At 42.4% G+C, this 26354-nt stretch overlaps 1 protein-coding gene across 5 annotated transcripts in view; it reads right to left on the bottom strand.

Annotated features, from left to right (window-relative positions):
• The window catches only part of GABRA2 (gamma-aminobutyric acid type A receptor subunit alpha2), a 349612-nt gene extending 337981 nt beyond the window's left edge, over nucleotides 1–11631 (bottom strand). The window contains exons 1-2 of one of the 5 annotated variants that reach the window (XM_074951469.1): nucleotides 11413–11631; nucleotides 10189–10376 (exon numbers count right to left, since the gene is read on the bottom strand). In XM_074951469.1, coding sequence (XP_074807570.1) covers nucleotides 10189–10255 — 67 coding nt within the window. In that variant the 5' untranslated portion in view covers nucleotides 10256–10376; nucleotides 11413–11631. Of the gene's footprint in view, nucleotides 1–10188; nucleotides 10377–10584; nucleotides 10818–11412 lie in introns of those variants that run through there. The other 4 variants (XM_074951470.1, XM_074951472.1, XM_074951467.1 and 1 more) reach the window with 4 other exon arrangements.
• Between the last annotated feature and the right edge of the window lie 14723 nt (nucleotides 11632–26354).

Raw genomic sequence — 26354 nt, 5'->3', positions numbered from 1 at the left:
TTCCTCTTTCTTTTCAAAGTGTATTTTCCCATTTTGATTTCACAGATTGCTATAACTTTATAACTGCATCAAAATCACCAAAGGCACAAACATCCATTGGAATGGGGGCTTCTTGCAGACACAGACTGATTATTTTGGTCTACTAAATAGCTGCAACGTCATGGATGACAAGTTTACAGAGTGTATTAAATGAAATCACTCTTTGGAGTATCCTGAAACAGAAGATGCAAAACTAAGGCCAGGAAAGTGATTTAAAGTCTCAAATTAGGCAACATAGAGGTCTAACGACAGTACCTCATGGGACCAGTGTTTGAGTAACTAGTTACACCCTCACATCACAGGTAGGTGGAGGCTAGAAGCACTGAAGAGTAGAGCTGTGTGACAAGCAGAATTTCCAACATTTCAAAATATGTTTTGTTCCTAATTTAAAAAAAAAAAAGTTATTTTTGGGTCAACTGAAATATTTCATTTCAATTTTGAGATTTGTTTATAAATATTGATTTCTGAACAAAAAGTCATTTTGAAACAGAAAATCAGTTCCAACAACATATCAAAATGAAACATTTCAATCTTAAAGCGCTCCCCCCCCCCAAAAAAAAACCCAAAGTTTCGGCCAAACAGACACTTTCCCACGGGAAGTTTCCATCTTTACAAAATGACATTTTCTGGTGGAAAAATGATGCATTGGAAAACTTTTGATTAGCTCTGCTGCAGAAGTAAATGTGATACGAAGCTGTGATAAAGGAGCATATGACTTTCTAGCAACTACTTCTAGTCAACTCTTGGAATAGGTTTAATGAGCTCCTGACACAGACACATTCACACCATGTAATGGGACCTTTAATGGAGAATAAAGAAGGAAATAGGAGCTCCCAGAGAAGATCTCTCTCTAACTCTCTCTCTCACACACACACACCCCTAAAATTAAGGGACTGCTCACTGACTTCAGTTGTGTTGTCTCATCTAATATCAGTGAGATACTGAAATTAATTCCTTACATTTTAAGGTATTACAACCCAGAAATCATGTCACTGTAAATAAAATCATTTAATTTTAAATGTTTTTAGGGAAATGTCATGCTTACAAAAGTAAAAATTGAAATATTAATGACAGTAGTTTACAGAACTAGACATAAAGAATGCAAGCAATGTTCAAACTTTCACCTAGAGTTCTACCACTCATCCTGACCGGCAACACTCTGCTTTTCCTATTCTCTGGCCACAGGCTACCAATCATGCTAAACTGTTTGGTGGTTTGGAAGTGTGTAGTAGGAGCAGGTAACTGACTTGAGACTAAATGACACTCCGGCATGAAAGCACTGTACCACTTATCTTGAGATTAACAACTATGTAATCAGAATGACTTGCTACAAAACCCTAACCTGCTGTTATTGATAGAGTGGACATTTATATATTAAATTACCTTAAGCAAAGGATTGTACAGAAGCCTATTAACACTGGATTTGATCAGTAAAAATTGCTCATCACTGGACCATGTGAATGTTTCTGCACATCAACAAATCCTCAGAAACAGTAAGGAACTATTTACAATACACTGGTGGTTAGTATTTTTTTAAATCCACTAAGAAGTAGGGGAGTCCTACACACCACTATGGGCACTGTCAAGCCTGAATCACGGCCTGCAAGATAACATGCTTCTAGATCTCCTCATGCAGGATTAAAATCAACTCAAGCAAAAAGCTAGAATTAATTGGGTGTGTGCAGGGAAGTTAATGAATTACTGAAAGAAACAGATTCCAGCCCCTAAAACTATGGGCAGGCCACAGGATAATAGCTTAGGGTTCCCGTGGTTGCTATTCCAGCCTATGGACTGAATTGTAACTACAGGCTTCCCAATGCCTCCTATGAAGAGGTTCTGGGCTACTGGAGCCTTGTAAGTTTTAATCCATTATCTCCTCCCCTGTGCCACCCTTGGCCTATCCTCAGTAGACAACTCTAGGGTGACTGCAGGAACAATGTGGAGGTTACATGATGCAGAAAGCCTTGTATGGACCTTGGCAAATTTCACCATTAGAGAAATTTCGAACAGAAGAATTAGGAAATTAATTAGGGGTTAAAGTTTGCGCAGAGCCTTCTGTGTGTGAAGTGCAATTTAGGTGCTAAGCATTGTTATTACCATTATTGGGAGAACAGTCCCTTGGGCACTGGGGTACATAATCTGTTTTAGGACTGTCCCCAAAGGTATGGCTAAAGTCATCTGGTACAGCAAAAGCTGTTTGTGGATGATTTGGTACTCTCTCTTTTTAGGTACCTTCTGGCTAGACAATAGAGGAAAACAACATACATTTGGGATTGGAAAGCCATCAACCAATACAGTTCAAATAAAACCAAACGAGCAATCGACAAGAATAGCAGAAGGAAACCTGAACGGGGCCACAATTTTGGTTTTAAATTGTGAAGTCATGGTAACTGAGTAGGATATTTTTTAAAGTGAATGTTTAGTGGTCATGGAAGGTGCAAGATAGATAGTACTGGGCAATGTACCCCCCACAGCCTATTCAGACAGACAGATAGAGAGACACCGCATAGGCATAATCAATTCTCAAATACCAGTGCCCCTTCACCTACCCATGTGCCTGATCCCTGACCCTCTCTAGGAATAAGGAGACTGCTCAGTCTCTTTGCCTGTTCAACTCTTAGTCTCTCTGCTGAAACTGCCAACAAGGGTGGTACTGGTGCCAATTTCATGATGTAGGCACCTGTCTACTGAGAACTGGACAAATATCACCAGCTAATTTTACATAGATCACTGAACAGCAGACAGATGGTAATGACTTCTGTCACAACCAGCCTGGGTTATATTCAAAACAGCCAACTACAGGTAAACAGTCCTATATCCTTGGAATAATCCCCTGACTCATCCAATCTAACCATCTGAGGAGGACTGGACAATTGCCTGGAAAACCAATCAGCTTCATGGCACAGTTCCCAGTGGTAGCCCACTGATGATTTTTAATAAGTACATTAGGCCATATGATGTAACCTTGAAGCTATGTATGAATTTTTAATAGAGGCTCATAATTGTAAATATTTTTCTATCCTCTAGAAACAGACTAAATTACCTCTCTGTTTTTCCAGTGTAGCTTGTGGTTATTTTCTGGCTTACTGGATGTCAAGTCTAAATTAAAGGCCTTACCCCACAAGCCCTCCTTCACTCAAGTATTTCTTGCTCACAATAGGAGCTCTAAGGATTTTCAGAAGTAGGCCTTAAACCATTAACAAATGATGTATTGGTCTCTCTGGACTGGTAGGGAGTGCAAACTCTCTAGAAGAGAAGCTCAGATGCTGAGCACTGAGCAGGTAGAGTGTGCCCTGAGGATGGGTGGAAGGACCTTTGTAACAACCCTTCTGAGTAATGCTTGGAGTGGAGCTGTTCAGCTCCACAAAGAATCCATGCACACTTTCACCGATATGGGCTCTGCAGGGGAAACAGGCAAATCCTCCTGAGCCTCAGAAGTTATTAATCAATTAAAAGCTGAGAAAAAATGCTTATGTCTATCATTCAAGTGCAGTACAACTGTGAAGTGACTGTGTAAAGTGGCATTATGGGAATCCATGTTTACTGTCTCTCAATTATTTCCAGATTAAGTAGGCACGGTTTACAAATATAAACAAGGTACAGGGGATTTGGGGCGGGGGGGGGGGAAGGGAAGAGAGCACATTTCTCTAACTGCCAGCTTGTCAAACTCAGTCTAGATTCTGACAGTCAAGCTGGTTGTTTCATTTTCAGACATTATCACTAGTAATAAAGACCGTGCAGACCAAATAATGCCCTGAGTGAACCTGTACAGCCCCCATGCATTCAGATTATGTTCTCAGTGACACCTGTGTAAACCCATTTTCTTCAGTGAGTTTACACAGGTGTAGCTCATTAGAAATTAGTAAGCAATCCTGTAGATTATGAACAGAAAGGAGTAGAATCCATCATATTGCCTCTTAGCTGCATCAGCTCTGTCAGGGCTAACAGGGCAAAAAAACCCAAATACATAGTTTTGCTAGTCATGTATGCAAATACACACAGGAATGGATCTGTTGAACAAAAAAAGAGGCTACTTTTGCATAATTAATTTTTAGACTAGAACCACACATTAAATTAAAGGGGGGGTGGAATTAATCACATCAATAATTTTTAACAAAATTTGTTTTTAAACCTAACGTGTATTTCATTAGTCCATGAAATAGCAGTGATTTTTAAGGAAAAATATTAATCATGTCCAGACTGGATCCCATGCTTTTTTTACAGGATAAATTCACAGAGAGGTTAATTACACAGCTTCACCACGAATTTACAAAGGGAGGTATAATACTTTTAGTGATGCAACTCTCCTTAAAGTCAGAAATCCTCACTTTGAAACAGTGGCAGTCAATGTCTCTATGTGGCATAAGTGTTGGCATAATCCCTGAATCAATAATCCATAGACTGAGACTGAATTACCAGTGTAGTCCGGTGACAGCTGAAAGCAAAACCATTAAGGTTTAGTCAGAGTCAATTTTCAACAGCAGCTAAAGATTGCATAATATGTGATTAAACACAGGCTGCCTAAGTCTATCCTGCCTAAACTTGGTTGTCATTTATATGAACCATGAAATTCCTACAATGTCTAGCAGATCAAAAGTTTACTTGGTAAGAATATATGACTTTCCCCACCAGGTCAGACCAGTGGTCCATCAAGGCCAGTATCCTGTCTCTAGCTTTCTCTAGTACCAGATGCTTCAGAGGAAGGTTCACAAAAAAAACAAACAAACCCCACCACTATCTGTAATGGACAGCTTGCCCACAGTTTCTTCCTAACTCCAGTCAGTGGTTGTCTTATGCCCTGATGCATCCATTATATCCATTTTCATGTTTTAATTAGATCCTCTGTCTCTGAGCATATTCTCATTATCCTAATAAAAAGGTCTTATTTTTCTGAATCCTACCAAGATGAGCTTAATCCAGCAGAGGTCAACAAAAATTATTAGGGGGCTGGAGCACATGATTTATGAGGAGAGGCTGAGGGGACTGGGATTATTTAGTCTGCAGAAGAGAAGAACGAGGGTGAATTTGATAGCTGTTTTCAATAACCTGAAAGGGGGTTCCAAAGAGGATGGATCTAGACTGTTCTCAGTGGTAGCAGATGACAGAACAAGGAGTAATGGTGTCAAGTTGCGGGGGGGGGGGGTTAGTTTGGATATTAGGAAAAACTTTTTCACTAGGAGGGTGGTGAAGCACTGGAATGGGTTACCTAGGGAGGTGATGGAATCTCCTTCCTTAGAGGTTTTTAAGGTCAGGCTTGACAAAGCCCTGGCTGGGATGATTTAGTTGGGGGTTGGTTCTGCTTTGAGCGGGGGTTGGACTAGATGACCTCCTGAGGTCCGTTCCAACCCAGGTAGCTTATAGAATCAGACTATGTTATCTGGTCACAATAGCTTCCACAGGCTAGTTGCAGATTGCAGTAGAAAGATTTCCTTTCATTCATTTTGAATTTGCTGCCTTTCAGCTTCATTGAATGTGCCTTTGCTCTTGCATTATGAGAGTATGTAAACAGGAGGGCCCCATTTCCCTTCTCCATGCCATTCATTATTCTGTGTCTCTCAATCAGATCCCCATGGTTAAAAGTGTCTGAGTGCAGAGCTCAGCTGTGCCAATCCTACCTGGGTGCATACTGCAGGTGGGGATTTAAGCTTTCCAGGAAACTTCTCCCCCCTTTGCATGTCCTCACTGAGACTGGATATAATGGCAGTGCATTTCCGTGCCCTAAACTCATTTACTGCTCCATGTGAACAACTCTATCCGCACTAGCCTCCCCAAAGTGAATGGGAAAAGCAATCATGGCCCCCATCCACCTCCTAAAGAGCCAGTGGATCTGGCTTAATGTGGGAAGGGAGCACATGCTGCAACCTCAAAGAGGGTGGGGTATCGAGTAGACTCCCCCATGCTCCAGGAATTATTGCCATTCCATAGGTTGCCACCGGGACTTCCAGCTCTGCACTACCACTTGTGCTGGGCTGTGTGCCTTCAAGGCACAATCAACTCCTTAGAGTCATAATACCTACTTGACTATATCTGTGCACACAACTCCCATTAACTTACCGTAGGGGTTATGTCAAAGATCAAGTGTTATACAGAAAGAAAGAGCCATTTGAGTTTATTTTCTCAGTGGTACAGGCTTTCAAAATCAGCAAATGTACAAAAATACATACTTGTGCTGATCCTGTTCACGCTAAATGCAACAGCCAGAATTCTTCGTAGTTCAATAGGACCAGGAGCAGGCTTACTGTGTTTACCTGATAAACCACGCAAGTTCTAAGGGACCCTACAGTCCATTAAGAAAACAAACACCAAAAAGCATGTGTTATAAATATGAAAGTATGACCCTGATTGGGATATCACTTGCACTGGTGTAAATCATGAGTAATTCCATTAAAGTCCATGGAGTTGCATTAAATCAGTACGCATGAGACAGAATCAAGCACTGTATTTACTCAAGTAAATAACATCAATTAAAAATCACTTTCAATTATATTACTTAATTTAGTACAAGATCACCAGTAAAATGTGAACAAGCTCAATTTTCAGAGAAAACACAGGTTTTATAGTTGTTTATAAAAGATTTTTCTTCCTTTTCTATTATGATAAAATAAAGGAAACACACAAGCCGTGAATTCACATTGTGGCTAGAACTGGTGCTCCATCTGATTGTTGCCTCTGAAAATTGTGTGGCAGGTTACCATTTTTGGTAATATTTTTGCAATTTTGCAACAGATGAGGACTATTTATACAAAATCATAACTTTCTTTTCATAACCACATCGCAGGTATTTACTGTGAGCTCCATGTTCTTCTGATCCAGTGATTTGGAAAGCAGGGTGCATTGTAAATTCTAGTGAGAATACTGAATGCAATGTAATGGAATATATATATATTGCAGATAGTGAAATTGACTTGAGTTCTACTACTGTGTACTTCCACACCTTACAGAGCAATATTTTATTCATTAGTCTCTACATATTTTCCCACTCCTGAAACAGCACCTGATTATCGTCAAAACAGCTGTACACTAGAAATCTTCCTTATTATAGTTCACAACTTTCTTCTACAAAATTGCCCTTTTAATTTTTGGGAAAATTAAAGCCATGCTATCGATTTAGTTTTTATGTTGCTATTCATCAGCTTATTCCCCTCCCCCAAAATCTGTAAATTCACTACTATTCTGAAAACAGCCATCTAAAATTTAGAAACCATTTCATAGATATCATGGCCTTTTTAATGAAAATGTCTATTTTTGTGTACAAAAACTGCCAAACTCACAATGCACACTAGCCAGGCATATGTTTTTGGTTTTGTATTTGTTTTATTAAGTTAGTTGATCGTTAATGACTGGCACCAGCCTGACTTGCATGGGAGACCCGATTCCTCCATTTATCCACTGAACGGATACAGAATGGGTAATCACTTTCCCACCCCCAGTTTTACATGAGGTTCAATCCCATACTTGTAGGACGACTTCCAAATGTAAGATGGCAGTTTGTCTCTATGCTCATTCAGCCTCTCCTGTTTCTCAAAACTAGCATTAACTAGCACAGTTGTTGGCAGTGTTTGGATCCATATTAGGCTTGATCCAATTCCTATTAAAGTATTTTCCATTCAGTTTTATAGGAGCTGGAGCTAACCCATTTTTAGGAAATCATCCAAAAAAATTATCTCTTTCCATTTTGCCTCTATATGCAGAATTTCTCATAAATTGTTATTGTGGCAAAGCTGGCATATGCCAGAAAATTTCAAAAACTATGGCTAGCTTCCTGGGTCTGATTCTGATTCTCACTAGTTTAAGTGAGATTAGAAATAACTCCATTGAGTTTGGGTGTATAAAATTAAAGTTGTCATAATGCCTGGGAAATAAGTTCTTGGGCCTTGTTTGGAGCTGCAAGAGCTATGGACGGTGAATAAGCTTCAGCATTGACTATTATGCTGTTTGTCAGCATGTGACATAACTTTGACATTACTGAAACATATTGTACTTTTTCCCTGTGAATACTGATGTCCTCTGTGACACTTGTTTACTACGCATTCATTGGTGAATGACCCACTTTTAAGATGTGAATCACATTTAGCATAAATATTTATCAGCAAAGACCAGAATACAAGGAAAAACATGATTGAGGAAGTAAATATTTTAATGATTAATCATCTGCTATTACTCTGAGTTCTGCCAAAGAATCAAACCTCTACATTTATATGCATTACTTTATGCTAAAAGCGACTCTTGCCAGTTCAGGTAAAGGTAACTTTTGCAACTAAAGACACCTTCTTAAAAAATTAAAGTATTTTTCATGTATTACTTATAAGCTTTATAACATTAAAACCACTCACCTTTGAGTTTTAAAGTTAGCTACTAGAAGAAACAAGCCATCTAGTCCCCATACTTTAAAATATTCACCAAAAATACATTTTTCAACCTGAACTCTGGGTTTTATTTTCACCTGCAAACCCTAAACTATTTATTTACATTTGTAGTTGGGAGGTGAAAAGGAGGACAGAATTCTCTTTTGCTTCCTGTTAGAATTTTTAAAAAGCCAATAACATGTTTTTAATTATTCTGTATTTACACAATAGGCTGCAAATATAAAATTTCCATGAACTGTATATTGGTTACAGATTCAGCATTCTAATACTTTGCTTAAAGTATATTTTTACATGCTTAATAACTGTGTGTTCAAAACAGAATAACGAAGTCTTGTTCACAGCACATCCCTCTGAAAGAAACCTGCAGAAGAGTAATCTGTCTTTAGGAGAGTCAAACTGCAAAAGACCATCTGCGTAAATTATCTTCACCCATGCTTTAACAAGATTAACTTTATTTACACCTAATGTCCTAAGCCTAGCTTATAGAAAGCCCACTCCACAAGGTAAAAAACATCTAAAATAAACAAAAATTGATTAATGGTGCTCTGTGTGTTTTTCTTGTATGGTAAAGACATGCATGCGTACATACTATTTGGTATGTGCATGGAGTGTTTTAGCTTGATGTTGATGTATCAAATGTATGAAGAAGGTATGTCAGGGCAGGAGCAAAGTATTTCACAGAACAAGCCTGCATAAAGCCCTCATTCAAACCTGATAGGTAGAAGCCCCATAACTGTCTTGGTCAGCCTGGTGCATCACCAGAGATGCTGTGTCACTTTTCTTTTTCCCAAGCCTATATTTTAATACCCTAATTCCAGGAAAAAGTAAAAGCTGGATTTATCTGGATCTTTATGGGTTTTGATCCCTAGCTCCCAAATTATACCATCAAAAGAGAGAACATACTGTCTAGCTTTGCCTGTAGCACCAGAAAAAAACCCTGGCACCCCAATAGTGCCACAAAAACCAAGATTCAGCACCTCGAGCCAGCTAAATATTGTTCTAAAGAAAAGGCAAAAATTGAGGCATTTCAGTTAAAAATTGACAGGGTCCGATACCCAATTTGTATTTTCCTCTAGTACTATTGGAGAAGATGCATGAGGGTCCAGATTTGTCAGTGAAGTAGGAGTAGCTATGCTGGTTTCTGTTTAGATTGTACATATAGGATCTTGGGGCCAAAAACTGCCAAAAATCCATCTGGATCCAGGTGTCAGATACATATTTTTGAAGCCCCATTATGCCAATATATGGTGGGCTCAAAATATTGTTAGAGTAGTAGGAGCAGCTAAACCCATTCTGTGTTAAACAGTGGAACTTGGGAGACGGGGGCTAAAAATTAGCAGGATCCAGCAGTGTTCAGGCGACGGATCTGAGTCTTTGCATTGTTATGCTGATATTTTTGGCACACTCACTATAGCTAAACTGGTTCTATGTAGTGGAATTTGGGCTATTACTGCCTACATGTGTCAGGACCCACATACTGGACTTGGGGATCTATGGCACTTCTGCTCCAGAGTCCAGATTCTTTTGCTGCAGTAGGAGCAGCTAGACTTGCTCTTTATTTTGATGGCACACTCTGGGGATCAAAAAATCAGCAGGATTTGGCAGGATCTAAGTAGATCCAGCTTTTTGCTCTCCTCACTCCCACTGATTTAGCTTCTCCTCAGACTCTGAGGGACAGTCTTTTTGGGAGGGGGGAGCAGGAGGGGTATTTTCACATTATCTTTCGTCAATAACAAAATCAGGATCATTACTTTGGTTTGTTTTTTAAACGCACAAAGCCTACCTAGTTCTCCCCACAGACAGACACACAGGCAGACTGACAGACAGGAGGGACCGTGCACAGTAACCATACCCCCAAATCCAGGACGCAGCCTGTTGTCATAACCATCCAGGAGACTGTTCAGGATGCTTGTAAAATTCTCCGGCCATAATTTCTCCTCCTTTTTGATCTGCCCCGGGGGCTCGGTGACGCTGCCAGGGGAACAGACAAGCCATTATCATTGTAGATACGAACTTCGGGGGGTTGGATCAGCCAGGGGTCAGGATGGGTTTTCTTCAAACCTCCCCCCCCCCCCCTTCCTCCGTCCCCTGCCCCGGGCAGACGCACGGTCCAAAGCCAGCGCGCCGGGGATCAATCAACGGGCAGGTGGCCTGGAGCCGCTGGCTCGGGGGGACTCACCAGGTCGCCAGGCACAGGAAGTGCAGGAGGGTGATGCAGAGACCCGAGGACATCGCGATCACTAGCTCCTTGGCAGAGACCATCTTTGCATGCCATTCTTCAAGCCTGGCCGCGTGCCCCGTCACTCAGCGCCTGGCCCGGAGGGGAGACCCCGGCCGCCGGCGGGGGAGCGGGCGGCCCGCCCCAGAGCGCCCGGGCGGGCACAGGCACGCTCGGAGGAACGAGCGCGGGGGGGACCCTGCTTGCTCGCGCCGCTGGTTTCCCGGCCACGCTACATCTCGCGGCTGCCGCGTCGCCGGGCGCTCTGCACATCCAGGCGGCTGGGCGAGGCTGCCCGAGCCGCTAACTCGCGAGGGGGCAACAGGCTCCCTTCCCCCCCCCCCGCCCCGCTCCTCCCTTCGTCCCGCCCCCCCGCTAGTCCCTCGCAAGAGGGGCTTCGGCTCGATCACATGGAGCCGGGCGCTGCGGTTCGCCTGGTTGTTTGCCCAGCTCCATTGCAAGCGCCAGAGGAGAGGGAGGATCGAACGTGGCAACTACGAGGCAGAAACCGGGGGTGGGTAGGGAGGGTCTCCTCCCTCCCTTTCGTCCCTTCACCCCACGGCTCGGGGGTGGGTGGGAAAAGGTTAAAGCCTCGCTTCCCTGCCAAGTGTTAATTTTATACTGGGGAGGGGAGGGGCACAGCCACTAATTGGCGAGAGAAAATGTCACTTTAGCAAGAAGCCCATTAATTACCAAGAATAGGCTGTTTGAGGACACCGCCCTTTCCCCCAGCACTTCCACCCCCATCTAAAAACACACCCCCCATTCCCTTTTGGGGCATTATTATACCTTGTTGCCTGCTGGTGACAAATACTTTCACTTCTTTGAAACCCTGTATCCCAGAATGACGCAGACTTGCTGGGAGACTTCCCCCTCTCTTCCCCTGGTGGCTCTCTCCCCAGCTGTCCTGGTGATGATCATGGTGATGAAGTCTTCATCTGTCTTGACTGTCTTTTCTTTCTTAGGAAGGGGTGGGGGAGAAACAAACCCACCAGCCACAAAGAAATGAAAGCCTGGCGCATGTATTTCCTGGGTGTGGGAGGTTTGAAAGAAGGAGACTTTTTTTCCCCACGTAGATCGTGGTATAAAATAAGGGGGGGGGGAGAGAATTGTAGCTGCAGTGTTAAAAACAGTGCACACCGAAAATGGATGCAATCGAGCTAATTACCCTTGGATAGAAACACGGAGATGCCACACAGAGAGAGCAGATAGCTTGCACATTCAAGAGCTGGTTGTTTTGTGGTTCGTTGGTTTTGTTTTTGTTTCCTCATAGTGATGAAACCAGCTGTGATGACCCAAATAATTTCCATTATATTAAGTCCAAGGGATTATGCATCAATTACAGAGAGCTCCCTTTTGAAATGTTACTACTCAATCAGAGATTGTTGGGTTACAAGGTTTCTTCCTCCCTCCCTCCCCCCATTTCCTTTTTCTCAATCACACTAAAAATGTTTACTATGAACATCAACTTGTTCTCCTGATCCAGTGTACTGTACAGTTGTTTGTATTTGGAAACTAGAGTGCATATAAATCTTAATGAGGATTCTGAATTTCATTGTGCTGGAGTATATAAAGCAGGTATTGTAATTGACTCAACTACTATTGTACTGCCAAGCCTGCCAGAGAAGGGCTTTATTTGTTACTTGCAACAGATTCTACAACCATTGAAATGGCACCTGATTATCTTCAAAACTGCTCTCCACTCAAAATCTTCCTGACTGTACTTCAGAATTTGCTCCAAGGAAGATGTCCTTTTCTTACTCCTTTGAAAAAACAATTAAAGCTGTGCTAAATAGATTTCAAGCACATGCTGCTGTTTATCTTTCAAAAGACTCCATCTAGGCAGGCCTATTTAGGGTTGTGCAAATTCTTAGTCTGCTTTCTGGCAGTTTCAAAGGGTGAAATGCAAGAAGCTTCCCTTTGGGATTTTTTCTCTATACTGTATTTTGTATGTTACTTAATATGTAATACACATTGTAAATTAAATTAATTATTATTACACGTTAGAAAAAACTGAAATCAGGGCCTTATTGTGCTAGAGGCAGTACATACAAATAGTAAGAGACAGTTCCTGCCATGAAGAGCTCACAATCTAAATAGACAAGACACATCAGAGATTGGGAGAAAGGAAGGATTATTATTCCCATTTTACAGATGAAAACAGAACCCAGAAAATTTGAGTGATTTGACCAGGGTCATACAGGGTATTTGCATCAAAGCCAGGAATTTAACTCAGATCTTCTGAGTTCCTCTCCAGGTCTTTAACCACAAGCTCATCCTTCCTCCTAAGGCACAACAAAAATCTGTGTGTAAAGATGCAGCATTCAATGGGCCTAGGTTTGCCCTCACTCATAATTCCCACTTCATTCACAGCATTACACCAGGAATGAAGTCACCCCAATATATTTTCCTCTGAAGTGTGATATTAACAAGAGCACTTTATAGTATCACTTATTTTAACACACACTTCTTCAACATCCTGTAACAGTGATGGGGAATCCCTTTTAGTGCAAATGCAAAATAATGCCAATGTTGTTGACTTAAATTGGGTTTCTGTGGTTCCTGACAGCAGTGAAAATGTGGATGTTTAAGCAGGTGAACTGTGAGCTTTGTGCACAAGCCCTGCTAAAGCCACAACCTCAGCTGGAGCAAGACTTATGACAGTGGTCACTGCTAGGGATTGCCAATTTTTGGCCAACCCCCCCCCCCCCCAAAAAAGTTCTCAAACAATAAAAGACTTGTGGACCTCCATTCCCAGTCTCCATCCCCCAGCTTCCAATGTTGTCTCTACTCCATCCAAGTCTTTGCTTCTTACATTCACTTAAACCTTTACGTTAATTTTTACCAGGGAGTTTTGCTGGCATTAGGCCCATTGCCAGCCTCTTTCACCCACCACCTACCCGCTCCATTGGGCAACTGGCTCCATGGAAGGAGCAAGGACAGCACAGTTCCTGTGCACAAGGATTGCGCTGGTACTCTGCCCTCACACAAGGTAGCTATTTTTATAGTTTCCTGGGCACCCACGCAGGGGCAGCTCATGTTTTTGTCCTCAGTGGTAGAGGGGGATTGGAAGTCAAATCCTGGGCATCCCTGGAAAATCTTGCAGGATAATCTGGTCATTTGAGGATAAACAGAAACGACTTTTTCAGTATAATGCAGACCCTATCACAGAGGCATCTCAGTTTCATTTAGCCTGAGTTGGGGGGACACGGTTAGGATGAGGATGAGGAATCAGGGAAACAACTGCTCAGTACACCATGTTCCCCTTTGAGGGCTGCTAAGTTATAATGCAAAATGTATCATAAATTTCTGTTGCCCAGAGCAACAGTAACAATCCCTCTGCAGCTTTTCACACTGCGGGAGGGTAAGGGTAGATGGCTGACAGCTTCTAGATAGCTACAATTCTTCAGGGACAAGCTCATGCTACAGCTGCCTTAGTAAATCTGAAGGTGAGTGCAGATGGGCTGAGAATTAGCCTTATTCTTCTTGCACACCTATGCATTCTGGTAGAACTTCCTGCCCCTGCCCCAGCTTTTCTACTCTGCCACTGGCCCTGGCTCCCAGAGGGGATGATAGAACAGCAGTACAGAAAGGACACCCAGCTGTAGGGATTGAGATGCTCTTGGGGCGTACACTGCACATAATGAGTATAACCCCGGGAGTACAATTCAACCTGCCATGGAAACCTTAGACCCAATTCTTGCATTATGGAGTATTGCCCACTCTCGTGGTTTTAGTGCTAGTCTCACAATGGTTGATTTTTTTTCTTAAAGCCTCAGCTTCTGGAAGCAAATGATTACATGAGAATCTGAGCTTTCATTAAAACAGAGAAAAAGAAAGTTTCTATCCCTCATTGTTGCAGAGAAGAGCCTGAAACTATGAGCTGAGTGCCTCCTGCAGCCTCAAAAACCAGAAGGTAAATCAAAAGAACACATTATTATTAATTTATTATTATTATTATTATTAATAATAATAATAATAATAATAATAAATCTCACTATTTTAGTGGGGGCTTACTCATAATTCTTGAACCATTGGGGCTGGCCACACTGGTTATGGCCCATTTATGGTGCTATAATGGGAACTCTCTGTTTGCCAGTGGTGGGTTAGCGCAGCCAGGCGCTGTCTCTGGAACGATGATGGAGGCGCATGTTCAGCGAATAACAGAACTACATCTATTTATTACTGGAAGAGGGTACAAAGGCAGCTCACCTCCTGCCAGTATCAGAATACTTTCCCTTTCACCCTGAGACTAGGGCCTTTTCCATCTGGGAGAAGCCATATTCTGAAGGGGCTGTATCTCTGGGTGTGCCATGACAAGAAACACCCCCTCACCCAGGTAGCATAGTAATCCTGTTACAATGCCCTGATGGCATCAAAGGACCATGAAGGCAATGGAGCTGGTCCTGACATAAAGAAATTCTTCTGTGCCACCCCCTCCACTGATCCACATGATATGGTGGGCTGCAGTCAGCAGGAAAGGGAAGTAGCCTCATTGCCACTGCAGTCTGGTTATTCACAGCTGCTGGCATATTCCTTGTGGTCTGAAGCTGCTTAAAATGTGGGGAGACATAAAAATATGTTAAAGCCACCATTTCCTCTCTCCAGTCCCAAGTCTGAACTGATAATCAGACCCATTACATGTAAATGTCCTGGCTACTGGGGATTCAAAAACTGTAAAGTTTAGCAAAGCAGCAAGTGTAGCAGCTGTGCTGAATAATTTAGATTCCTTATTTTAATATTTATAAATGTTTACTGGTCTTGAAAAGTAAAGTAGGTAGATGTGTTGTGATTTTAATTATTAAAAAGAAACATAGAAATCCACCTGCATATAAATGGATATTGTCCATCAAATATACTAAAACCAAATCTTCTTTTGAATTACACCATCATTGTTCTAAAGGGCAACAGACTCATTTAATAATGCCATGAATGCTTTGACACTAGATGTAAAAATACTTCATCTTTTTTTCTAAAGAAAAAAACATTTGAAGAGTCTGCAATGCAAACAGACCCTATAAGTCAGACTTTTGTAGTGGCCCAATGAACAAGAAAGAACTGAGCAGTTTAGCTTTTACAGCTGAACTCATGTAATCCCAGTGGCAAAGATTAAACATGCCACAGGAGTAATACCCTACATTCTCAGACAACACACAAGCCAGTCTGCTCTTCATTAGCGCCTGGCGGTTGCTGTTTGGAGTGGCATTGCACACATTTCTAAAAGGAAGTGAAAGGTACTTGTAATGTCATTGCCAAAAGAAAAATGGCAGAGGAACAATCTTGTCTTAAAGTGTGCCGGGGAGGAGGGGGCGGAGAGGTTAGACAGGATCATACTTGGCGCATCTAGCCCACTCAGCTGCGGCAGCTGCACTTCTATTTTCAGTGTGCTAGCTTGATCCGAGCTAGTGCAGGTACATCTACCCAAGCTGGAAAATGCACCTCCAGCTCCAATGTATTCATACCCTTAGAGGCATTGACTGTAAAGGTATGAGGCTGAGAAAATATTGAAAAGGTGAACAGATGGAGGCAAAACACAAAATGAAGGAACATTTCATGTTAGTTCATCAAGTAATACACCTGTGACAGGTTCCCCCCAGGTTGCCACATGGAACTGGGGTATCACTGAGCCCTCTGACCCCCCAGCTTGGGCTTCCTTTCACACTGTACTACTGTGACAAGCTGAAAAGCCCTCCAGCCTTCACTTTCACCAGCATACATACAGGTAAGGACACACACAGCTGCAGTTACATGCAGGCTCTCTGACCAGCCCCTGCATAGGAAGGATACAGCTAAGGCAACTCCCAGCTCCCCAGACATTCAGCCCTTCTGGAGTATAAACCCAAAATTATACTGTCTTGTGCTGCACAGGGAACTGTACGGTGTAAGCTCATAAAGTTCACCCCTTCCCTCAATGTGGAGAGGAATATGCAACAACCTTTGCCCCTTGCGTTAAGATTCCCATATACATCACTCCAACTCACTGGTTTAGAGAAAACAAAACAAGTGTATTAACTACAAAAGATAGGTTTTAAATGATTATAAGTGATAGCAAACAGATCAAAGCAGATTACCTAGCAAATAAACAAAAAACGCAAACTAAACTTGATATACTAAATAGATTAGATATGAATTAGCAGATTCTCACCCTAAGAGATTATACAAGCAGGCTTCAGATTCTTAAGGGGCAAGCTGCACTAGCTTACAGCTTGGAATCCCAAGGTGTTTCATACACAGGCTAGAAATCCCTTTAGCCTGGGTCCAGCACTTCCCCCAGTTCAATCTTTGTTCCTCGGGTGTTTCCAGGAGTCTTCTTGTGTGGGGAGTGAAGAACACCAGATGATGTCTCTCCCTCCCTTATATGGCTTTTGCATATGGTGTGAACTCTTGTTCCAAAGCTTAGTTCCCAGATCAGCCTGTGGAAAAATACTGACATCCCAATATGGAGTCCAGCATCATGTGGTCTGATCACATGTCCTTGTAGAGTCATAGCAGCCATTACTCACAGGCTGTTTGGAGTGTTCTCAGGAAGGCTCATCACCAGGTGGGAGATAAGCTTCTCCTAAGGCCTACTGTTTTTTCCTAATGGCCCATTGCCCTGAATAGGCCCTTTCCCACCCGCTATCTAGACTGAAAGCATCTTGTCTAGTGGGTGTTACCCAGGTGTAATCTCATTAGAAATACAGATACATAGTCAATAGTCATAACTTCTGATACAAAAATGATACATGCATACAAATAGGATAATCATATTTCCAATGACACCTCACATGAAGTTGCATAAGTCTTGCATAAAACATCATAATTATGTCAATCATATCATAATAATATCACTATGAAGAATATGGGGTGCAGCGTCACAACACCTATCTGTAACAATTCTGCAAGATTCTGAGTACCTTCTGGGAAAGGTTGAGCAACATCAATTACTTCTGAAATCAACAGAAATTAAGGGCACTCGGAATCTTGCAAAATTAGCCACATTGGTAACCATTTCTAATAATTTGGGGCCCAGATCACCCATACCACTTATCCTGGAAAGAACCTACCCTTGTGCTGAGGAACAGAGAAGCGACATCTCCACCTGAGAGCCATGCTAAAGGAGCATTGTGGGATTTTGGGGAGGAGCTGAGAGCAGAAAGATTGGAGCAGTGAGATCAGATGTTCTAAATTGTACAGTTGCCGTTTTCGTGCAAAAGTTAGAAATTATGGTTACTTGAAGCAACACTAATTCTGATAAATCTCTCCCCCAAATCTGCATCTGGGCAGGCTAGGGTAAGTGGTGCACTGAGCATCTTTCATAGAAGGGCACTTGTCCCTACATGCATCTGAAGATGCCCTTCTCTTCAAATCTTCTGCACACATGGAGTTGGAAGGTCATTGCCCTCCTCCCCACCTCTCTCTGGCCCCTAAACCTTTCCCTTCTGAGGGGATGCTTCTCAGGAAATGCCATGAGGAGATCCTCACAATTTTCTGGCCGTCATCACTGGCTTTTTGGTGGGCAGGGGTAATCTGTTTCTAGGCTAGGAGGAATGAATTATAAGACTCTCTAAAGCATTGTAATATCTCATTGCTTATGCTTTCGGGCATGTCAACCTCTAACTGACAGGGGTTCAGATGAAACTTCCTCATATAGACAGTTTATTCCATAATTTTCCACTATGGGATATACTGCAACATCTGAAACATCTGGTTTTGGCTACTATCAGACAGGAGACTGGCCCTGGTGGACTACTGGTCTGATCCACTATGGAAATTCCTATGTATTAATTTGCAAAGTCAGTATGAAACAAAATAAGATAACCCCAGGATTGTAACCATAACATTTACCAAGCCTGCGACACCTTACAAACAGAAATACTTTTCATTACAGTCTCACAACTGGAATCAATTATAGTCTTTATTTAAGGAAAGTAAATAACTCAGACAGGTATACATGATGGAAGAACAAACACAAAATACTGTAGTCTCCTGTTAGGGCAAATCCATACAAGGGAATCTGGTGGTTCGCAAGATTTGAGAAGCAGTGTAGATCAAGTTAAGGAGTTAATGGGGGTTGGGAACTAGGGAACTCTTGAGTTCCATTCCCAGCTCTGAAACTGAATTGTGTGGCATTGTGCTGGTCACTTAGGCCAAACTCAAAGCACCTACATAAGAATAGCCTGAATTTCAGGAGTGCTGAATAACCACATCTTCCACTGGCTATAGAATCATAGAAATACAGGATCCTCAAGAAGTCATCAAGTCCATCTCCATGCATTCAGGCAGGGCCAAGTAAACCTAGATTATCCCTGACAGGTGTTTGTCCAACCTGTTCTTAAAAAACCTCCAATGATGGGGGTTCCACAATCTCCCATGGAAGCCTGTTCCAGAATTTAACTACCCTGAAAGTTAGAATGTTTTTTTCCCTAATATCTAATCTAAATCTCCCTGGCTGCAGATTAAACCCGTTACTTCTTATCCTACCTTCAGTGGACACAGAGAACAATTGACCAGAGACCTCTTTATAACAGCCCTTAACATATTTGAAGACTTATCAGGTTCTTCCTCCCCCAGTCTTCTTCTCTCAAGATTAAACATACCCAACTTTTTTAACCTTTCATTATAGGTCAGGTTTTCTATACTTTTCATCATTTTTCTGGCTTTCCTCTGGACTCTCTCCAATTATCTTTCATAAAGTGTGGCACCCAGAATTGGGCACAGTACTCCAGTTGAGGCCTTACTAGTGCCAAATTGAACAGGACATATTGACTAGGATTTTCATTAATGACTTGGATAATGGAGTGGAGAGTATGGACTCACCAATTTTAAAATGTTGATCCTAACAGCAAGACTCACAGAAACAATCCTCAAACCACTCATCATACAAAGGGCCAGCTTCCTGCAAGACACAACTGACTTCCTCCACAAACTCCACAACATTAACAACCTCCCTCAGAACACCATCCTTTTCACCATGGATGTCAATTCCCTATACACCAAGATGCATCACAATGACAGCATAGTTGCCTGCCTCAAATATTTGCAAGACAATGGACAACCCTCAGATATCCACCCCAAACACATCGCCAAACTTATCCATTTCACCCAAGACATTGTCCAAACCATGGGAACAGCCATTGGTACTAAGATAACTCCCCAGGATGCCAACCTCTTGGCCACCTTGAGGAAGAATCTCTGGACAAATGCACCACAAAACCAATGGTATACCTGAGATACATCAATGATATCTTCATCCTCTGGACTGGACAGACAGCTTAAACTCCCTCATAGATTTCCACCACAACTTCAACAACCACTATCCATCCATTAAACACTTGCTAGAACACTCCCATACTAGCATCAACTTTCTGGGCACTCCAATCAGCTTCAACAGTGGAACCCTACAGACAACCATATATACAAGCAACCCATGGATCACCACACCTACCTTCATAGATCCAGTAACCACCCCAAACACACCAAGAAATCTGTTATCTACAGCCAGACACTGAGATATCACAAAATATGCTCCAAGGAGAAATTCTGGGATATACATCTTAACACACTTAAAAACACTTTCACCAAGCAAGGACACTCCACCAGAAAAGTAGATTGTATCATGGAACAGGCCACCAAAATACCCCAGGAGAACCTGCTTAAATACAGAAATAAAAACCCCTCTCACTGTACAACCCTATTGGTAACCTACCACCCCACACTGGAATGCATATTGGGTATCATCCAACAATTACAACCCATACTCAATGGGGACCTCATCTTGAAATAAATCTTTCCTGAACCCCCACTTCTGGCCTTCAGACATCCCCCCAACCTCTCCAAGCTCATCAGAAGCAAGCTCCCCACAGATCAGGACACATCAACTCAAAGTAGCATCAGACCCTGTCAGAACAACTGATGCAACACCTGCAGACATAGCTCCACTGCTACAATGATCAACACCCCGCACAACACACCTTTCAAGATCCATGGCTCCTACATATGCCTATCACAAAGTAGTATACCTCATCTAATGCAATAAATGCCCCAATAACTAAGTGCGTGAAACCAGACAATCATGATGCTCTCAAATGAACTCACACAGGAAAATGATAAAAGACAAAAACACCCTATCATCTGTGGGTGAACACTTTTCACATAGCGATCCTTCCACATCTGACCTCTCAGTCCTCATCCTCAAAGGAAACCTGCACAACACTGTTTTAGATGTTTGGCTGCTTGCGTTCCCTCTGTATGTCGTCCCAGCTCTGCGCAGATAACTAACCCAGCAGACCTCAAGTGAACTGCCCAATGGCCACATGATCTGTTAAGGTATGAAGTCACCCAGCCAGGTTTATTACTGACAAAGTATAGTACTAGTATCCTGCAGACTCTATTGGACAACTAATACACGTATGTCCATAACAACGGACCAACTCAGTGACCAGAGGGATTTTCTGTTCCTCCCTAGGCCAGACATAGACATTTCCTCTGAGATACCTCTTTATACACCCATACAAAAAAGTTACGTATTTCCCCTCTGACATAGCTAAGTTCCATCCTCTGACATATCTGGATGCCACCTTCTGCCTTATACCTGTTGGTTCAGTCAAAGTATCTCTACCCATCATGCTGTCATCCTGACCTTATCTCTAGAATGGGTCAGCATGTTCCTGTTATCTTTGGGGAATGTGATGGTATTGGGTGTTCTGGTACCACTCTTCTGGAATGTGTTTGTGTGTATATTCTTGTGCCCAGCACTACTTAGGAATGTGTGTTTCTGCAATATCAGTCTTGTTCTTGCCAGATTCTGTGAGCAGGGCCTGCCTCTTGCTTACAACTTAACTTTGCTTTATAGCAGCAAAGCTTTGACCACTACTTTAGTTCAGGCACCAGGCCTCATACCAGGCCTCTGATACAAGGGCTTTATGTTTCAGGCCCGCTTCCTACTTCAAACACTTTCAGAAGATGAGCCTAGGAGCTTAAATTCATAACTTTGCTAGACACTAAAAATCATGAATTGAACAAAGACACTGGATTTATGGCTTACTGCAAAAAACTGTAATGCACTAACTTTCTTTTTTTGTCCTATGACTACAGAGGTGTTAACGGACCAGTCTGCCTTGAATGGTCCCTTAAAATATGTACTCGCTACTTATGATAAATCTGTTCTCCCTTGCATTTAACTGTGTTGCTCAAAATATCTTTCACAGACCTGAAGAAGAGCTCTGTGTGGCTCGAAAGCTTGTCTCGATCAACAAAAGAAGTTGGTCCAACAAAAGATATTATACTCACCTGGTCTCCCTAGTGATTCTAACCACCATGAGTGTGAATTTCCCATTCTGTAAAAAAGGGATGATATGTACTTATGTATTTCATAAGGATAGTGTGAGGATTAGCTAATATTTGCACAGTAGTTTGAAAAGGTAAAGCAGTATATCAATAAGTATTACTACAAAATAGGTCAATATTTAACCCATACTCATGTCCTTTTGTGGATCTCAGTTTATGTATTTTGTCTACTTTGTATCACATTCTGCATGTTTAATCCATAATCGGCTTTCTAAATATTTCTTCACTGGACATAGGCCATCATAGTAAATGAGATTAACACTGTGAGAAATAAGCTATTATGGGCTGAAACTCCAGCGTCTAAAAAGCTTAGCCAACATACTGTCTACATGAGCAGAAAATTCATTGTCACTTAACTGATCAGTTGGCAGACATGAAGGTTTTTTTTTTAATAAGACAAATGAGAAGATAGTGGATACAAGATAAATAAATTAAAATCAACCTTTTCACAAAAATAAATGTACAACTCCTGTAGGCAGGCTTTGAACAGAAGGAATTTCAACTGCATAAATGGGGGTTGCATAATTCAGGCCTGCACTCATATAAGCTACCAACAAAGATACAGCTTACTGCATCTCTTGGAAAATCCTCTCCCCCTGCCTACTGCTTCAGGGCTTTCCTATTCTTTTTCCTGTTGCGGTGTTCAACACCCAGCCAAAGAGATGAACTGTTTGTAAATATGAATTAACGTATGACTTAGATACAGGGGTCTTCTGGGGCCTGATGTAAAGCCCAATAAAGTGAATGGAAAGACTTCCATTTGCTTAAATAGGCTATGGATCAGAACCATAATGTAGCTTGCATTTTGAGTGCTTTGGTTACTGATTTTATGCCTCTGTTTGGTTTTATGGCTATTTGTTTTATTAGAGCCTTTTTTGTACAATCGATCATGCAAGCCTCCTACCTGTTCTGTTCTTCATCTGAGAGACATAAAAATGTCACTTACCTACACCAAAGGGTGATCGGAGCTTTATGTTGTTGATGTTTGCAAGGCACATGCAGACCTTCCACCTGAAGGCACTATACAAGTACATTTTTCAGTATTCTATCCATGTGAGTGCTCAGTATTAAGATTGCTTTAGGGTTTTTTTGGGTGGTACCCACAGAACAAAACAGGACCTAGGCCACATTGTGATAGGTGATGTACAAAACACATAGCAAAAGACAGTCCCTAGATTAAGGAAGGAACAATCCAAGTAGACATTTGGCAAGAAAAGGGAAGACACAATTGAGAGAGACGGTAGAGGTATAAGGGAGCATTGCTTAGAAGTACAAGGTTACACCTTAGCTTAGTGATCCTGCAAACAGCTTTTCTGTGAGCAGGAGGGAATATTTCAGTCTGAATTATGAAGTCATTTACTCCTCTTACCTACAGGCTAGTCTCTCCATGAAGCAACCCCTACCTCTCCTCCTTTTACTCCTCATTCATCCCACTATATGGACCTCTCTCATTGGTCATCTGGAATGTTGTTGGAAAGTTTCAGAAAACTGGTATTGCTGACAACAGAGGTCTCCCAGTGTTGTGAAGGCTCCAGCTGCTCCTGCTGCTCCTTCTCCCCCAGGGGGAATCAAAGGGGCACTCTGCAGCCCTTTATTCTCCGTCTGTCCCACTGCTGCTGCTTTGGCTGCAGCTTCGCTCCCTGGTTCCCCTGGTGAGTCACTTCTCCGAGATCCCTCCTTTGGAGAGGTGCTGGGGATTTTTTTGCCCTTGGTGGCTGGGGCAAGGGTCGCCAATGAAGCCATTGTCCCTACAGCAGCTCAGTCTGGTTTCTGGGGTAGGAAAACAGAAAGATACCCAATAGCCCCTCACTTGTCATCTGCCCCATTGACGCTGCTCTGTCTACTGGCTGGCTGGTTTCTCCCCCTGCCCCCCCTCCAAGTAAATCTCTTTCCCTAGTGGCCCCCTTGTGAAAGATGCTAAGCTTCTGTCCCACACGTGGCAGTGTGTGTGTGAGACAGAGAAAGTGACTGGGATTGCATGCCCCGTAGTGGCTCAGTGCTATAAACTGTAGGGCAGATAAGGGGGACTCTGCCGCCCCTTAGCAAAGTGGGGCAGGAAGTGAGTGTGTTCCTATTTTTCTTAGGTTTCATTTTAGGTTTTTGCAAATAGCTGAAAACACTACGTTTGTTTTATTACTGGTTATCTTGGCACAGAAAAGTATTTCTTCTAAGAAGGAAATAAAAGTTTCTTTATTCACTACATTGAAGAAGTGTCACTTCTAACAAATGGTTGATGAAGTCTAGGATTTTGTCAATGAGCTGGTTCAGGATATGATGCTATAACACATTTGGAAAGTGAGAACAGAATGTACCAGAACATTTTTTTCCAGAACCATATTAGTGACAATAACGTGCCTCACTCTATGCAAAATACAAAATTAGAAAAAGCCCCAGACCCAAAGATCTTAAAAAGGAAAGGCCTGATCCTACAAACTCATGCATAGTTTTGCTCACATGAATTGCCCCATTAAAAAAAAATCAGTGAGACTGCACACAGATTAAATTTACATATGTGCATAAGTGACTGCAGGATCAGGACCGTAAACCCCTTAACACATTGTAGTTTGCTCCTGACATCAATTATTAACTCTATGTAAGAGTTCGACTCACTAGTCGGTAATGTCCCCTTGTGCCTGGACACAGTGGTCCTCCATTCGCACTCACTTCCAACAACCGCTCCAGCCCTGCAGTCGTCTGCGTCTTTTTGAGACTCAGCCCCTAGGCTGCTTCACATCTAAGCCTACCCCTTCCAGGATAGCCCAATAGCTCCACAAACAATAGTCCAAGAATTTCATGTTGGCCCTTTGGTCCAGCTCCAGACTCACTAGTCCTAACTCCTGTGTTGGGGGTTTCAACACTTCATACCTTTTGTCTCTAGAGGTTTCTGACCCACCTTCCTCAGTTGGCCAGTAGGGGAACCCAGGCCACACCTCCCCTCTAGGTTCCAGTCCAGAGCTCCTTTAATAAGCAGCCATGGCCTGACTATGCAGACCCCTTGCTGCCTCCCTGGATTACTTCCTACCACAACCTGTCTTAGGTCTTTCCCACAGCCTTTTCCCAAGCTGACTGTTTATCCACATCATTCTTTCTAGACCTCTTCTCTAGGCTGACTTCAGAGCTTCTTAAAAGTTTCACCTGTCTGGCTGGTTCTGCTTCACGAGTGTTTTCTCCTCACAGGAGAGTCCCTGATCCCGCCAAAATGTTTCTTCTCCCTGCAGGACTCTGTGCCAGCATTGAGAATTCTGGGTAGATTCCCTTCCCCCATCTTTCCTTCACAACTAGTTTGTGTTCCCTGTTGTGGGCCCACTTTCCATCCGGGAAGCTGCCTGGCAGCAAGTTAACCTAGTTCCCTGGCTCCAGCCAGGCTTCTCGGTGAGTAAGAACCAGCTCCACCTGCTACCTTAGTTCAGCCCTTTTCACTTCTCCCTCCAGGCTTGACACCTCCTAATAGGGTGAGGCTAATTGAGCCCACAGGCTCTGATTAACCCTTTTGGCCTAGTGTGGGGGTTGGTACACACCATCACACTGTTTTCCCATCCTGACTGAAACATCTTCCATGCTGTAGAAAATATCAGCTATGTAGAACTGTGCCAAAAGAAGTACCATTTCATCTGAATAACAGCAGGACAACTTGAACATTTCCTATATGTTTTTGTCTTTTAAATCCCTCCTCACAGCCTACTTCTGCCATAATGCGGACAAAACATTACTAATGGACACCAGTTTAGACTGGTGACAACCTGTGACAACCATGAGGCTAATAAATCATGCAAATATGCACAAACTTGTTACTCCATTTGCCTGTTTATATAACTGTTGAATCCCCTCATAATCCATCGTACATTGTTAGCTCTCTGAACCAGGGGACTGTCCTGTTTAATCATTTGTACAGTATATAGCAAAGAACCCAGACTCTTTGGTTGGGGCCATCAGACTCTACAGCAATATAAATATACATTTTACTAATTACATAATAATTTTCTCCTCTGTCTCTCTATTTTGACATATCACCACAGGGCAGAAGAAACTCATGATCCTTCCACACTTGGAATGAAAAAAAGTGTCACCTACTGGAGACAACAAAGGCCAAATCCCTCCAGTGTGTCTAGGAAAAATGGAGCATGTTTGAGGCCATTATGCATTCAGCCTTGGACTCGTGTCTGAAAATAAAGCAAACTTTGTACTGAAGTGAACAGCTTGTGGGATGTGTGGTGTATACAAAATGTTGAAATATCTAATGGATGGTTTAGAAAGACTGGTGCTACCTCTACATGGAATTATTAAAGTGGCTCTAAGTCATTCTGGTAGTGGAAATTGGAGGACAGAAAAGAAGGATGATGTAGTCTTTATTTCGTATTCTCATCTCACTTTAAGGATCAAACAGCACCCCAACTTCAACGCTC

This window comes from Natator depressus, chromosome 4 (assembly GCF_965152275.1).
Source record: "Natator depressus isolate rNatDep1 chromosome 4, rNatDep2.hap1, whole genome shotgun sequence".
In the NCBI taxonomy this organism is placed as follows: Eukaryota; Metazoa; Chordata; order Testudines; family Cheloniidae; genus Natator; species Natator depressus.
The sequence above is the reverse complement of the archived record's forward strand: the minus strand, read 5'-3'. Positions and strand labels throughout refer to the sequence as shown.